Source organism: Schistocerca gregaria, chromosome 2, assembly GCF_023897955.1.
Source record: "Schistocerca gregaria isolate iqSchGreg1 chromosome 2, iqSchGreg1.2, whole genome shotgun sequence".
In the NCBI taxonomy this organism is placed as follows: Eukaryota; Metazoa; Arthropoda; class Insecta; order Orthoptera; family Acrididae; genus Schistocerca; species Schistocerca gregaria.
Window position 1 is genome coordinate 670,370,244 of NC_064921.1, and position 16,329 is coordinate 670,386,572.

General features: G+C 38.0%; 1 protein-coding gene across 1 annotated transcript in view; it reads right to left on the reverse strand.

Moving 5' to 3' along the window:
* LOC126334714 (eukaryotic translation initiation factor 3 subunit B) overlaps positions 1–16,329 on the reverse strand; it is a 79,431-nt gene that overhangs the window by 23,304 nt on the left and 39,798 nt on the right. The window contains exon 4 of the mRNA XM_049997225.1: positions 11,037–11,223. Within this exon, the coding sequence (XP_049853182.1) occupies positions 11,037–11,223 (187 nt within the window). The remainder of the gene's footprint in view (positions 1–11,036; positions 11,224–16,329) is intronic.

Genomic DNA, 16,329 nt, shown 5'->3' on the forward strand with positions numbered 1-16,329 from the left:
AAACTTCACCAGTTACAGAAGGTATGAAGAACTACAATGCCCTTTCAATCCAAGGCTTATCATAAATTTGATACAGAGCTTTTTATTCTATACTATTTCCCACATGCTTACAAGTTTCTGCAATCATCTGATTTTGTCCTTCTACTGCGCCCAAATTCATTAACAAAGCTCAGCTGCAGTATAAATGTGAACCCAAGTAATTCTGAAGTCACTTGAAGGATGAAGTTTGATGTGTGGAACAACGTAAACTGTGTGGCCTGTGTGTTTATGCGAGATCCACATCAAGCTACACACAGATTTTAAGGCAGGAAATATTACTGGACTGGCTTTGGATACTGCTGATGCAGCAGCCAGGGCACATGTATTCACGATTCAGAGTATTCTTTCTGCTTTCAAAAAGATTGTGTATACACTGCCTGTGAAGAAACTGAATGCAGAAATGTTGTTTAAAATATGATTAAACTGGTTACTGAAGAGTTCCATGACTATGTTGAAAATGGTTTGGTTGAGTTGGGGCCAGTTCATAATGTAGAAAATTGGGAGGGTACAGCCAAATTTACAAATTTGATTAGGACCTTGTGGTACAGTGTAAACCCTTTAACTGCTCTGGACATGTTAATGTGCATGCCTTTGTACCTGTCTCTGTGTGCTCTGAACGTGTTTACGCGCACCACCAGTCCTTCCACATGGTACTCTTGAATGTGCGTATGCGTAGACACATTCAGAGTTCCAGATAGAAGGACTGGTGACACGTGTAAACATGTTCAGAGTATAGAGGGTAAGGTGCAAGAGCGTGTGCAGTAACATGTCCAGAGCAGTTAAAGGGTTAATGTTAAAGCACCTCTGAAAGGAATTCAGCATAAGGAAGAAATGCTACAGGCTCTGACCAATAAAGCAGCAGACATGTGTTATACTTTCCTGGATAAATTTATTACTTAGCACAATTCAGTCTATACAGATAATATACAGACAATTAGGTGATGCCAGTATTATATCTCACTTAGGCAGTTGTTGGAAACTGGAAAGAAATTGAGACTCATGAGTATCTTAAAACTAAATGTGCGTCAACAAGAAAAGCTGAGAATTTTAGAGAAGCATAGTTGTGATGAAAGTACCGTGAGCATGTGATATTAGTGATTCATTTTTTAATTTCAATGTCAGTAATGATGATTTCAAACATGTTGAATTTGATCTCAGAGTTATAACATACATTGTTGGTTCCTGTTGCGACACATTGATAAGGAACTTCAATGTACAAAGTGCAGAGATTTTTTTTGGCAATTTATAGTCTGTGGCAACTGATAAGCAGTTTAATTAGGCAATAGGGCAGAGTGTCCGTAATTCCCATATGAATTTCCTGTGACAGTAGTTACATAAAGCTATTTATACAGAGAACCAAAAAAACTGGTACACCTGCCTAATATCGTGTATGGCCCCAGTGAGCATGCAGAAGTGCCACAAAACAACATGACGTGGGCTCAACTAATGTCTGAAGTAGTGCTGGAGGGAACTGACCCCATGAATCCTGCAGGGCTGTCCATAAATCAGTCTGTCGGAATGCTCAATGGACATTAATGGATGCAGATGATCAGACAATGCTTACGTACGTGATCCCTGTCAGAGTCGTTTCTAAATGCATCAGGGGTCCCATATCACTCCAACTGCACACACCACACACCATTACAGAGCCACAACCAGCTTGAACGGACCCCTGCTGACATGCAGGGTCCATGGATTCATACCTGTACACGCCCATCCCCTTGATATAATTTGAAACAAGACTTGTCTGACCAGGCAACATGATTCCAGTCATCAGCAGTCCAATGTCAGAGTTGACAGGCCCAGGCGAGACATAAAGCTTTGTGTCGTGCAGTCATCAAGGCTACACGAGTGAGCCTTCAGCCCCGAAAGCCCATATTATCGATGTTTCATTGAACGATTCGCATGCTGACACTTATCGATGGCCCAGCATTTAAATCTGCAACAATTTATGGAAGGGTTGCACTTCTGTCACATTGAACGATCCTCTTCAGTTGTCATTGGTCCTGTTCTTGCAGGATCTTTTTCCAGTCGCACTGATGTTGGAGAATTGACATTTTACCGGATTCCTGGTATTCATGGTACCCTTTCTGAAAGGTTCCACAGGAAAATCCCCACTTCATAGTGCGACCTCAGAGATGCTGTGTCCCATCACTCATCCGCAGACTATAACACCACGTTCAAACTCACTTGAATCTTGATAACCTGCCACTGTAGCAGCAGTAACTGACCTAACAATTGCACCACACACTTGTTGTCTTATATAGGCGTTGCCAGCCACAGTGCTGTATTCTGCCTGTTTACATATCTTTCTATATTTGAATACACATGCCTATACCAGTTTCTTTGGTGCTTCGGTGTATGTGTGGTGTCTGTTCTTTCAGGCATTTTGCTCCAGCGACCCTTAAGACACAGGAATTACAGACATTGGCTGCAAGTGACATTGATTTAAATCAATGGGGACAGACGAAAATTTGTGCCAGACCAAACATGGGTTTCCTGCTTAATAGACAGATGCTTTGATCATTGGCCATCCAGACACTGCTACTGCATGGACTACCAATGATTGGCAAGGGGCACTACGTTAGTAATGCGTGTATAAGCTGAGAATTTTAGTCTGGCAGGAGGCATGTTAGGGTAGCCCGAGCAGTTGTGATGATCACTGTCTCCAGATGGTTCAGTAGAGCATCTGCCTAATAACCAGGAGACCTGTGTTCGAACCTCAATCCAGCAGAAATTTTCAACTTCTGCCCATTGGTTTCAATCAATGCCCACTTGCATCCAATGTCTGCAATTCCTTTGTGTCAAAGTTATTCGACATTGCAAAAGTTGTTTGTATAACACTTTCCTTCATGAAGCCACTGAATCAGAACAGTAGCAGCTGAACTCTTTTTGAATATAATTATGGCTGATGTGATTTGTGAAAATTGTTGTCCTCAACACACTGTACCAGAAATATCTAACAAAATTATATGGACTACTGGAAATATTCTAATGAATAATTAGTACAAAAAAATGAAACATTTGTGCAATCTCTTGAAGGCTTTAAGAGGGGGAAACTTGTGTGCTCTAACCTGAAACTTTTTAAAATTTTTGTCTCTTTAATCTTTACTACTTATTACTGCCTTTCACAGATCTTCAATGCATAACGCTTTACTATTCGATGCCATGCATAATGTTTTTAGTGTAAAATCAAATGGCTATGAGCACTATGGGATTTAATATCTGAGGTCATCAGGCCCCTAACTTAGAACTACTGAAACCCACCTAACCTAAGAACATCACACACATGGCAGGATTCGAACCTGCAACCGTAGCGGTCACGCGGTTTCAGACTGAAGAGCCAACAACCACTCGGCCATACTGGCAGGCCCAAACTTAAGTGCTGTACATTGTCTTGAAGATATTGAGAAACAAAACTCAAATTTTTAGGACACTGACAACATTGTCTTTTATTGTTTTAGTTACCTGTCACTAGTCTACAGACAAGCCCAAAATAAAATGCTTTTACTCTTTAAATGAATGCTGCAATACATATTGTGCTCAGTAGAAAGTGTAAAATGGAATATGTTGCACAATCTCTTGAAAATGCTAAGAAATAAAAAGTCCAAAGTTTTTGGGCACAGTCTGATATGAAATTCTGTTTACATGTTTAATAAACAAAGGCTTTTGTGGCCACTTGCTGACAAATTTCTTGTTGGCTTCTGTCTCGGGTTCTTCAGACAATGTTTTTTGATGATTTTTCTGATGTTTAGTCAGCCCGAGTTGCTGGCTTTGTTGAAGTTTCACCCTCAATTGCTGGTGGTGGATAATAACATATACACTTAGAGTGCCAGTTTTAAATAAGTAATACATGCTGATATTCAGAAACTGGCTACATAAGAAAACAGAAAATTTTTCAGTGTTTATTTTTTGCTCCCCCCTCTGATTACATAGCTAGTCCTAAAATCTATTTATGTTTACAAATGCAACTGCTTTCTGAAGTAACATGTTACTGTCCCCCCCCCCCCCCCCCCTCCTCCCATAAAGAGCTTATTTCAAGTGGAGGGTAGGTCATTTAGTATAACTTTTCACTGCTAAATGAAGACAAAAAGCACAATAATTAGTTGACTGAATTGCAGTATTTTGTGAATGAGTAACAAGTGTAGCAGGCCATGCGATGTAGCAGTTTACGTGGGCCGCTAAGCATGACGTCACAAGGTTGGTGGCATGCCTTGTATTTTTGGAAGTGTCGGTTCAGCGTGGACTCTAAACTATGGTACACCTTGGCATTTTTTTTATATTAACAAAGTTTTTCAGAGGTGTAGAAGTGTTATGTGACAGATACAAATATGTACAGTTAACGTACTTATAAATTTACTTTTAACACATGAAAAATTAATTGATTGGAAAATTAAGAAACCTGATCTACTTTGTAAACATTTACAGGGTGTATACGTGGACAAGGAAAAAAATTCCCGGATTTTTCCCAGATTTCCCAGTTAAAAATACACTTTCTCCCGTGTGAAAAGACACTTTTTCCGTGTTAAGTGACAGTATACTCTTCTCGGCACTGTAAAACTCATCAATTCTGTGAATGTTTATGCTTCTATATACCGATGTTTTTAAAGACCTTTGATGTGCAGTAACATGTATCCTGCATATTTCTGTATTACAAAGGTATAAAGTTGATTTCCACTAAACACCGCATGTCACTTTCCGAAGCATTGAACTCTAGATTGTGAGGTGCTTTTGTAAGCCAGTCATGGCTCACTGTCACGTGATCTCGCCAGCTGATGACAGCACGGACACGTGATGTAGGAGGCCAATAGCAGGATCACTTAAGTAGCGCGAACACACAAATAAGAAAAGTTAATGGTTTAAATTAATATACATAGCATTCACATATAATATTGGTTTCTAAGATTAATAAGCTGGAAGAGAAGCTAAACTTACACATATAATGTTGATCTTTTTGCGTGTGTTACATTTTAAGATACATCACATAAATGTGCCAGTAAAATTTTTAATAACGATGTAAATGTTTGATCTTGTGGGCTCGAAATTCTTCTAAATAGTCATCCTCAAGAGCTGGTTTTTTAATGAGAGGCAAACGTTTTGTGATTTAAGTAATTCATCGTACATTTTCACACATAGTTCATCTTGCGTAAAAGGAAATTTGGTTTGAATGTAACGCTTTTCAAACCACCATTCGCAATATTTTCCTGCGACCTGTTACAAATAGGTTTATTTCCAGTTGGAAGAGAGCTCTAGATAATAGGCGTCACCGCAATTACGCAGCTATGATGACACAGGAAGCCCATATGTTCGTACATGTAAAACATTAAAAGATCTTACATTATATCATACAAGAAACAAGACATCAGAGGATACTTCAAGGGCACTGGAATTTCGTGAACCATGCTAAAATGCATAATTCAGCTTAAAATGCATATTCATATGTCCAGATTCGTGTGTAAATTTTCTTGGAGAATCAGTACTGTATTATCTCATGTTTGGTTCTTTATTATGGCATAATGCCATACGTGCACTTGAAATGCAGCGAACAGTTGAAACTAGCCAGAAGCCGAAATGAAACACCTCGCTTCAAATAAAACAGAAAATATTAATGAAAGCCAAATCTCTTTCGCAAACCGCCAAAAATAACTTCATTGTTCTGCAAGGCCATTAATGCTTAACTGTCAGGAAGATGGAAATAAAATCTAAAATTAATAACATTTTAGCCTTCTGTAATTATGCGAAAGTATTTTAATTCATCTGATAACTCCCGGCCGCAAAAATCCGTTTTTGTTATCATTTAACATGAGAGCAATAAACTAAGAGGAAACAACAAAATCATTGAACTTAAACACAGGTCACATGGTGATGACCCATCTCCCGACCACAACTCAGACTGTTCTGGGCATCAGTGCCAGATTTCCGAACCGTTGTAATATTAAGAAGTGGTGCCCAGCCATAATTCTGTAACCAGAAGCGAAAGAAGGTACTACTCATACGCGACAACTGCGCATGCGCAAGAGCCCGCCCGCCTCTGCTCAAATGAATCCAATTTGGACAGTTGTCACATCACGGTCATTGAGGCAATTTGTTGTTAGGAAGCATTGCATAGTCTTCCTAAAGCCTTTGACACGCTTTGCTGTTGGCAGATGGTTGTATGAGCACTGTGTTTTGTTGTTCTATATGGCACATTTCCTTTGCAACTTATTTTTTTACTTTTTTTCTCTCGTTCATGTTTTGTTGTTGCAGTATTATTCTGCAATAGCGGTATACAGTAATATCCTTTGTTAGAATATTGGTTCTTACCAGACAAAATTCACAAAAATTTAGCTGAAAACAGAAACAATGAAAATTTCCCGGAATTCTAAAAAAATTCCCGGGTTTTTCCCGGATCTCCCGGGTCGTATACACCCTGATTTAATAATGTAATAACAAGTCCATTAAGAAATATTATTTTAAATGGATTTCAGTATAAATTACGTGGAGTGAAGATGTAGTTTCAATTTCCAACTGTGACAACAGATGTGTTAAACATAACTGTGGATAAACACTGCCTATTATGATTAGCACACTGAAAAATTTCTTATAGATGAATTATTACTCAAACTGATGCCACTTGTAATGGAACTGACAAATAGACATCATTTTGTTATGTTATACACTAAAGTGGTGTTAAAAAAGCTTTTGCTTAAGATAATACTAAGTTAGGTGTTGCGATCAATAATCGATATTGGAATTGTATGTTCTTTGTAGCTTATGACTGTGATCTTTGGTCTACAATGGGTTTACGGCCACTTGAGTGTTGGCCATGATTGAGTGTAGTTGTGTATATAGTTTTGGCAATAAATGTGTTTTTGATACAAAGAAACCATGAAGTACTGCGTCATTTTTCAACAGTCCAGTAATAATTAAAAAACCCACACCTCTTCTTGGACCCAGAGCATCAAACGAATCATTGCCTAGACAACGAGAAACCACATGGACAACGCAGACTCAGCAGCATCAACAAAGGAGACATCATACCCAGCTCTACTGAAGTATTATGCAGCCATTAGCTACACCGTAACGGTGTCCTTATGGAGATAAATTTTCCTGAACAGTAGAGCGGGTTCGTGACACACTGTAAATTACTTAGTGGAAGAAAGCAAAATGCACTAATCTACAGAGTGTCTGACCTCATAACATTTTTTTGTTTTACTCTTATGATTTTAAAAGACTAATAAAATACAAAACTCAACAGGCTAGTCATGGGCAGCCCATGATCAAATATCTGTTAACAACATTTATTTAGACGTGTACTTATTTTGTGAGTTCCTTTTACCATTTTACACATCTAAAAAAACATTTCAGCTGGGTAACAGTTCCTTGATCCAGGAGTAGCGTCTGATTAGTAATCAAAATGTCCTCGGTCCCGAGTTTGAAACCCGCCACCAATTATATTTTGATTAATAATCAGCATTGGTGGCCAAAGATTTCCAGCATAAGAAGTCACTCTCATTCTGCCAATGGCCTTGTCGAAGAGGGCTGAGGAGTGGAGGGAAGTTCAGGGAACACTCTTGCCCTTGGGGTGCGAAACTGCCTCTAAAGGCAGAAGAATTAGCCATGATCAACGGCATGAGGATGCAGAAGGTAATGGAAGCCAATGCATTAAAGACACATATGGTGTATCCATAGGACATGTGGCCTGCAACTGAAAAAGTTTCCTGCTGATCGCTCCATTGGAAACAGACTCCTGAATAGTCCCCCATGCAGATATGTGGGAGGGGACTGCTAAGGGAGAGGTGTCCATGATAAGAAGATTGAATAACCAATGATGTGACAACATTCTATGAGTTGGGACATAGAATATCAGAAGCTTGAATATGGTAGAGAAGCTAGAAAATCTGAAAAGGGTAATGCAAAGGCTCAATATAGATATAGTAGGGGTCAGTGAAGCCAAATGGAAAGAATACAAGAATTTCTAAACAGATCTAAAAATCAACAGCAGCAAAAAATGATATAATGGGAGTAGGATTCATTATGGATTGGAAAGTAGTGCAGAGTGTGTGTTACTGTGAACAGTTCAGTTATAGGGTTGTTCTTATTAGAATCAACAGCAAACCACCACTGACAACGATAGTTCAGATAAATATGCCGACGTCACAAGCTAAAGATGAAGAGACAGAGAAAGTATATGAGAATATTGGAAGGGCAAAACAGTATGTAAGGGGAGACGAAAATCTAATAGTCATGGGGGATTGGAATGCAGCTGTAGGGGAAGGAGAAGAAAAGTTTACAGGAGAATATGGGCTTGGGACAAGGAATGAGAGGGAAGAAAGATTAATTGAGTTATGCAATGAATTCCAGCTAGTAGTAGCTAATACTCTATTCAAGAACCACAAGAGGAGGTGGTACAAGTATACTTGTAAAAGACAGGGTGATACAGGAAGATTTCAATTAGATTACATCATGGTCAGACAGAGATTCCGAAATCAGATACTGCATTGTAAGGCCTACCCAGGAGCAGATACAGACTCAGTTCTCAATTTAGTAGTGGTGAAGAGTAAGGTGAAGTTTAAGACATTGGCCAGGAAGAATCAATATGCAAAGAAGTTGGGTACAGAAGTACTAAGGAATGATGAGATATGGTTGAAGTTCTCGAAGGGAATACAGCAGTAAGGAATAGCTCAGTAGGCAGTACTGTTGAAGAGGAATGGGAATTTCTAGGAAGGGCAATTGCAGAAACTGGAAAGATAGACATAGGTACAAAGAAGTTAACTGCGAAGAAACCATGTGTAACAGAAGAAATACTTCAGTTAATCGATGAAAGAATGAAGTACAAAAATGTTCACAGAAATACAAGTTACTGAGGAAAATAAATAAATAGGAAGTGCAGGGAAACAAACGAAATAGCGGCTTGAAAAATGTAAAGAAATTGAAAAAGAAATGATTGTCGGAAGGACTGATTAAACATCCAGAAAAATTGAAAACAAACAGCCTTTGGTGAAATTCAAAGCAAGGATCATAACATTGAGAATGCAATGAGTATTCCACTGTTAAAGAGGAGAGAGTGAATATGTGAAAAGGGAACTCAAGGCCTTTATGAGGGGGAGAAGCCGTTCGACAATGTAAAATAGTGCAAGACGTTCAAAATTCTGAGAAAAATAACGACAGGCTATAGGGAGAGATGGGTAATACACAATACTTTGAACAAGAGCCAAGAGGGAATAATAAGAGTGGATGATCAAGAACGAAGTGCTTGGATTAAAAAAGGTGTAAGGCAGATGTAGTCTTTTCTCTCTACTGTTCAGTCTGTACATTGAAACAATGATGGAAATAAAACACAGGTTCAGGAGTTGGATTAAAATTTAAGGTGAAAGGATATCACTGTTACGAACTGCTAATGACACTGCTGTCTTGAGTGAAAGTGAAGAAGAATTACAGGATCTGTTGAATGGAAAGAAGTATAATTGGTAGATTATGGATTGAGAATAAATTTAAGAGAGACGAAAGTAATGAGAAGAAGCAGAAATGAGAACAGCCACAAAATTAACATCAGACTGTTGGTCACAAAGTAGACGAAGTTAAGGAATTGTGCTACCTAGGCAGAAAAATCACCAATGACGGACAGGGCAAAGAGGGCATCAAAAGCACTTTCATTGGCAAAAAGAGCATTCCTGGCCAAGAGAAGTCTACTAGTATTAAACATAGGCCTTAATTTGAGGAAGAAATTTCTGAGAATGTATGTTTGAAGCACAGCATTGTATGGTAGTGAAACATGGACTGTAGGAAAACCAGAACAGAAGAATATCTAAGTGTTTGAGATGTGGTGCTACAGGTGAATGTTGAAAATTAGGGGACTGATAAGGTAAGGAAAGAGGTGGCTCTGCGCAGAATTGGAGGGGAAAGGAATGTACGGAAAACTCTGACAAGAAGAAGGGACAGGATGATAAGACATCTATTACGACATCAGGTAATGACTTCTGTGGTATTAAATGGAGTTTTAGAAAGGAAGAACTGTAGTGGAAAACAGATATTGGAATACATTGAGCGAACAATTGAGGACATAGGTCACAAGTGCTACTCTAAGCTGAAGAGATTGGCAAAGTAGAGAACGTCCTGCTACTTCTCACAAATCAAACAAGATTTTTGTTCTTTTCAATAACTTAAATGTTAAGTATTATCTCACAGCTCACTGTAACCTGATATCAAAGACCACACGTATTATCATCAGATTTATAAGTTATCCATTTTTTAAACTGTGTAAAATTCGACTATAGTTGTTTTGAACATTACAAATACTTACAACAGACAGATGTAAGATTTATTACCTCATGAAAGACATCAATATAAATTCAATAAATCATTCATCCAATTGCCAGCAATCCACATTGTCATTTTATGAGGAATATCTGCGAACTACAAAAACAAACATGTTCCAATCATACCACCACCATATTTAGGCCTTTCTTAAGAGGTACTACAAATAAGTGTGAATGTTAATACATGACAGAGCTGCTACTTATGTATTTTTTCAAATAATGCATGCAGCACTTATCATGAGACATGACAGGAATGCAAGGGCTGTGACAAAAGCTGGTCTGAAATGGCTAATCAAGATATTAGCAGACAGACACTGGCTTTCACAGTGATTAATTGAAGTTAGCTTTTTATGTCTCAACCTACCCACTACCTTGTACCTACAATGTGTTAATACGGCATTCTACAACTCTTTGCAGCTACTGCAACCTGTAACAACAATTTGGGCTACACTACAAAGTCAAGTACCAATTGCTAACATGGCACAATCTCTTAATATCGAAGATCTCAACTGCAGCATTCAAAAGTCATCCCTCATTTTATACTCACTCAGTGCTTCAGTAAAACTAGCATCCCATCAGTTATGTACAACTGATGTGTTGCTAACATATAAGGAATGTATGAAAAAGTTCTGGCTGGCACTTTTTCTGTTCTTAACTTTAGTTCATACAACTAAGCATAAAAACAATACTCCTACTTACATCACGTTCCATTATCAACTCAGGGGTTGGACTGCTGTTGAGCCAAATAGACACTTTCAATTCACCCCCATGTGAAACACAATACTGGTCAAATGCATCCTGTTCTAGCATGTAATAATGTAGATTTCCCTGCTCCTTATATGGCTGGGGTTCTGGTGGCTCCCATTCATCAGAAATTTCTTCATATCTTGAAGAGAAGGTTCTTTATTACTAAGAGGTAATGCTTCTCAATAACTAAAATTTACATGAACATTTTAAGCACAGCAACACAAATTGGCTCCTTCCCACCGTACTCCATCTACGTTTTTTGGCATTTTTATGAGGCTGCTTTAGTTTCCATTGAAGTGACATCAGCAGTCTAATTTCTTTGACATCAGAAAGATGTCAAAGTTCCTTTTTGTATTTAAATTTAAGTTGCTAACCAGAAATTAGGGGGCAACAGTACAACAAGCAATCAACATTAGCTGAACCTAAGTACACAGTCAAAAATGATTTTAACGCAGCATGCACAGTTAAATCTTCAATTTGTCATCCATGAACAAAAAATACAAAGCATCAAAATTCACCCCGTATTCGATGTTGAAATTGTAATAAATATCAAGGTGTTCTAATGGTGGTCGTTGACTGCAGACGAAGGGAGAAATATAGAATACCACTGTTTTCAATTTTTCATGTACAACATTTCCGATGTGTTGCTTCATGGATACTCTTCACACTACAGTATTTGAATTTTTAACTACTTGGGTATTTAACCACCCTAAGAAAAACCTTTACTTCAGAAACTTACTGGTATTTTATAAATTAATGGGATAAAACTAAGACAAAGTTAAATCTTCACCAATCAAGTATCTAGACTTAAAAAGAGCAGTGGAGAGAAGTGGAGGCTGGATTTATCAAGCCATCAAAATGGGCAAAATGACACAGTTTTACTTATGCAAGGGTCTTACTTCTGAAAAATGACATTTTGTTGCAATAGGTAACAGTGATATCTTTTTATTATTTTATGAACAAAAAACAAAGATTCCAAGACTTACCAAGCGGGAAAGCACCGGCAGACAGGCACATTAACAAAACACACAAACACACACACACAGAATTACTAGCTTTCGCAACCGATGGTTGCTTCTTCAGGAAGGAGAGGGAAAGATGAAAGGATGTGGGTTTTAAGGGAGAGGGTAAGGAGTCATTCCATTCCCGGGAGCGGAAAGACTTCCCTTAGGGGAAAAAAAGGACAGACACAAGTCTGTGTATGTGCGGATGGATATGTGTGTGTATGTGTGTGCGAGTGTACACCTGTCCTTTTTTTCCCCTAAGGGAAGTCTTTCCGCTCCCGGGATTGGAATGACTCCTTACCCTCTCCCTTAAAACCCACATCCTTTCGTCTTTCCCTCTCCTTCCTGAAGAAGCAACCATCGGTTGCGAAAGCTAGTAATTCTGTGTGTGTCATATATATATATATATATTACACAAAATAAAGCAGCTGAGGTGTACTGTTACAAATGAGAAATCATCAAAAGCTTATTGATCATATATGAAAGTAGGTCAGCGATACAGTGTCACAATCTTGATCAAATGTATTGTTGTTGTCAGTCCAAGGGCCAGTTCAGTTCAATGCAGCTCTTCGTACTAGTCTACTCTGTGAAGGCCTCCTTATCTCTACATAGCTGCTACAACCTACATCCACTTTAACCTGTTTACTGTAATCAAGCCTCAGACTTACTCCACAGTTTTTAACTGCCACACTTCCTTTAATTACCAAATTAACAATTATTTGATGACACCACATATGTCCTATTGCTGATCACTTCTTTTAGGTAAGTTATGCCATAATTTTTTTCCTTCCTCAATCTGATTCTGTAACTCCCCATTTGTTATCCAGTCTACCCATATAACCTTCAGCATTCTTCTGTAGCACTGCATTTCAAAAGCTTCTGTTCTCTTCTTGTCTGAACTGTTTACCATCCACATTTCACTTCTGTACAAGGTTACGCTTGGCCAAAAATCTTCAGGAAAGACTGCCTAACACTTAAATTTATGTTTTATGATAAATTTCTCATTTTATTACTCAAATAGCAAAAGCTCATCTCCTATTTTGTTTTATTAGCTAATCTAATTCCTCACTATCACTTTATTTAATTCAAATACACTTCACTACCCTTGTTCTGCTTTTGGTATGTTCATCCTACATCATCCTTCAAGACACTGTTGATTCTTTTCAACAACTCTTCCAAGTCCGTTGCTGCTTCAGACAGATTTACAATGCCATTGGCAAATCACAGTTTTTATTTCTTCTCCCTGAATTTTAATGCCTTTTCCAAATTTCTCCTTGGTTTCTTTCACTGTTTGCTCAATGTACAGAGTGAGTAACATTGGAGATAGGCTACAACCCTGCCACACTCCATTCTCAACCAACCACTGCTTCGTTTTCTTGTATCTGCCATCTGGTTTTTGTAAAAGCTGAAATAAGCTTTTGCTCCCTGTATTTTACCATTGCTACATTCAAAAATATAGAGTATTCTGGTCAATATTGTCAATACAAATCTACAAATACTAGAAACATAGTTTTGTCTTTCTTTGACCTATTTTCTAAGATAGGTCATAGGGCCAAGCATTACCTCATGCGATCCAAACTTTCTACAGAAACCAAACTTATCGTCCCCAATGATGGTTTCAACCAATTTTCTCGTCCTTCTGTAAAAAATTTATGACCTTTTTTCAATCATAACTTATTAAACTGACAGTTCAGTAATATTTACACCTGTCAGCTCCTGGCTTCTCTGGCACTAGAATAATCACATTCTCCTTTAAGTGCGAATGTATTTCACCAAGACTGAATGTATTTCACCTGTCTCATATCTTACACACTTGGTGGAATGTTTTTGTCCCCCAAAGATCTCAATAATTCAGAGGGGAATATCACCTGTCCCATGGGTCTTATTTAGACTTACACCAGTCAGTAATATCTCCAATTATTCTCCTAATACTGTATCTCCCATCTCCCCTTCAACTACTTGCTCTGCTCTTTCTATTGTGTTGGCAAGTTTGTTTCCCTTAAGGTATGCATCCACTAGCAAGCAGAAGCAGCACATGGCATGGGTCAAGGGGTTTCTGTCCACAGACTCATGTCTTCAAGGTTATTGCAGTATTTTTTAACCAATGAAAAATGTTCAGCTAGGACCATTAAAAAGTCTTGATCACAACTAGAGATTTTACTCATCATAGGGCAATAAATCCCAATGGCTAGCAAGCATCTAGTGACATTAACTTACAACATTTGCTTTTGAAAAACTAGTCTGCAGTATGATTACGTAAAGGTGGAGGATACCTGGGCCCATAGTTCTCAAAACGTTTTGTATCAGCTATCCATTGTTTCCAGTTTATAGTTTCAGTGATCTAACAGGAATGGCGTATGAGCAGCAGTCCTACATGTTGTTATTAATCATTACGCGTCATTGACAATCTACAGAATAAATAATGAGTGACAAAGTAATTGCTAGCCCATCAATGCCTGCCCCCATGACACCCGGAAGAGTTAGAAGCTATAGGAGAAATGTCATTTGTGGCGAGGCTACGAAAATAATAAATCAGGTCACAGAATGCAGCAGTCTGAAGGAGGACACTGGTGAAATACTGTCCTGCATTTGAAGCTGGCCGTCCTTATAACCCACTTACACAAATCGTTACTTCTGTATGTAATTTATACCATAGCTACAGACCAGTATAAGGTGCATACATCAGTGGGTTGCCAGCCCTGGCCGACAATGGAGGCCTATAGTGCGCGTCATTTCGAAGGCGGCCGAGTTTAGGTTCCTTCTACGCATCTGACGTCACAAAACACAGTCAGCCAATGAACATAGAACGACGTTGCCAGAGCTCGACTGCAGTGCACAGCACGGACGAGTAGCTTTAGTTTTAGAAATGTTCAGTCATGAATAAAGTAATTGAACAAAAGCAATGTCTTGATAGCAGACTCTTTTATAGAAAGATTGGAAAAGCATTCTTTATACCAATTGCTTCATTTTCTATTAATTAAGTAAACCAAGCAAGCAACAAGCCTCCTAATTCAGGCGATAACAAGGAAAGGTGTTTGTATCATTCTCACGAACCACTTTTTCGCAATAAAGAACAGTGGTAATTGTTTATTTCCTATTGTGCTTAGATGAAACATGAATAATTCATAGTCATACCAACAGTGTTTGTCGGTATTTTACGTTATATTTTAGAGTCCTACAGAAGCTCTGTCATATGACTAGCTGCGTTAGCGTAATGGTTATGGTGTTTGGCTGCTAAGCTAAAGGTACTGAGTTCAAACCTTGTTTGGTGCTTAATATTTTCTCTATTTAAAAGCAATATCGAATAGTCTTACTTCATGAATTTTAATCGTTTGAATGTAATTTTTGGAAATTTCGAGTGCTTTGTCTTTTCATTATATTCAGAATAAGTTTTCGGTTTTTCTAATTTTGTCCATTATTTCTTTTCACAGCAATTAAAAACAATGAAAAGGCACACATACAATATTCATATTATCTGTTTTGTTTGTGTATCTTCTCTTCCGCAGTCACTGTTTTACTATTCATATTGAGATATATTCTTTGCAACAGTATTAAAAGGCATGGAGAGCTGCATCAAACCAGTCTCAGGACTGAAGACCACAACAACAACAACAACAACAACAACAACAACAACAGTATTAAAAGTATTATTTAGAGCAGAATTTCGACTCTTATGTTGCCGAGCTACTTGACTGACGCAATTCTTTGCTTTGCTGCTTTGGCAGCATCATTATATTCAATTTTTTCGTCAACTGATCAAGGTTTTACAAGTTTTTGCTGTCCGTTGTGACAAACGGAAATTGTTTGCGCGCTGCACCCCACTGACAATATATTTTAGTTTCTATGTTTTATTACGTCCACAATTCAGTTTTGTTTACTTCACCAATTTTGTTTTAATCAGAACATTTAGAAAAAAGTGAAATGACTCTGGTATAAATAAAACAATTATTACATTCGCGAAAGATAGAATATTTCTTAATATTACATATGACTGGTAATTAAATTAAATGAGATATTGTTATACAGTAATTTTTATATGCAAATTAGGTATCTTGTCCACATTTCATTTTCAACATTGTGGCAACTAAAATCAACCATACGGAAAGTACACACTATGGACTTACCTCTGCAAACTCTTCAAAATTTCGTGCAATGGTTTACTACATTTAATGCTATGCAATAACTGCGTTGAACATCGAAACAGAATTAAGTCATTCATGGGGGGACGGTATCAGTCAAGA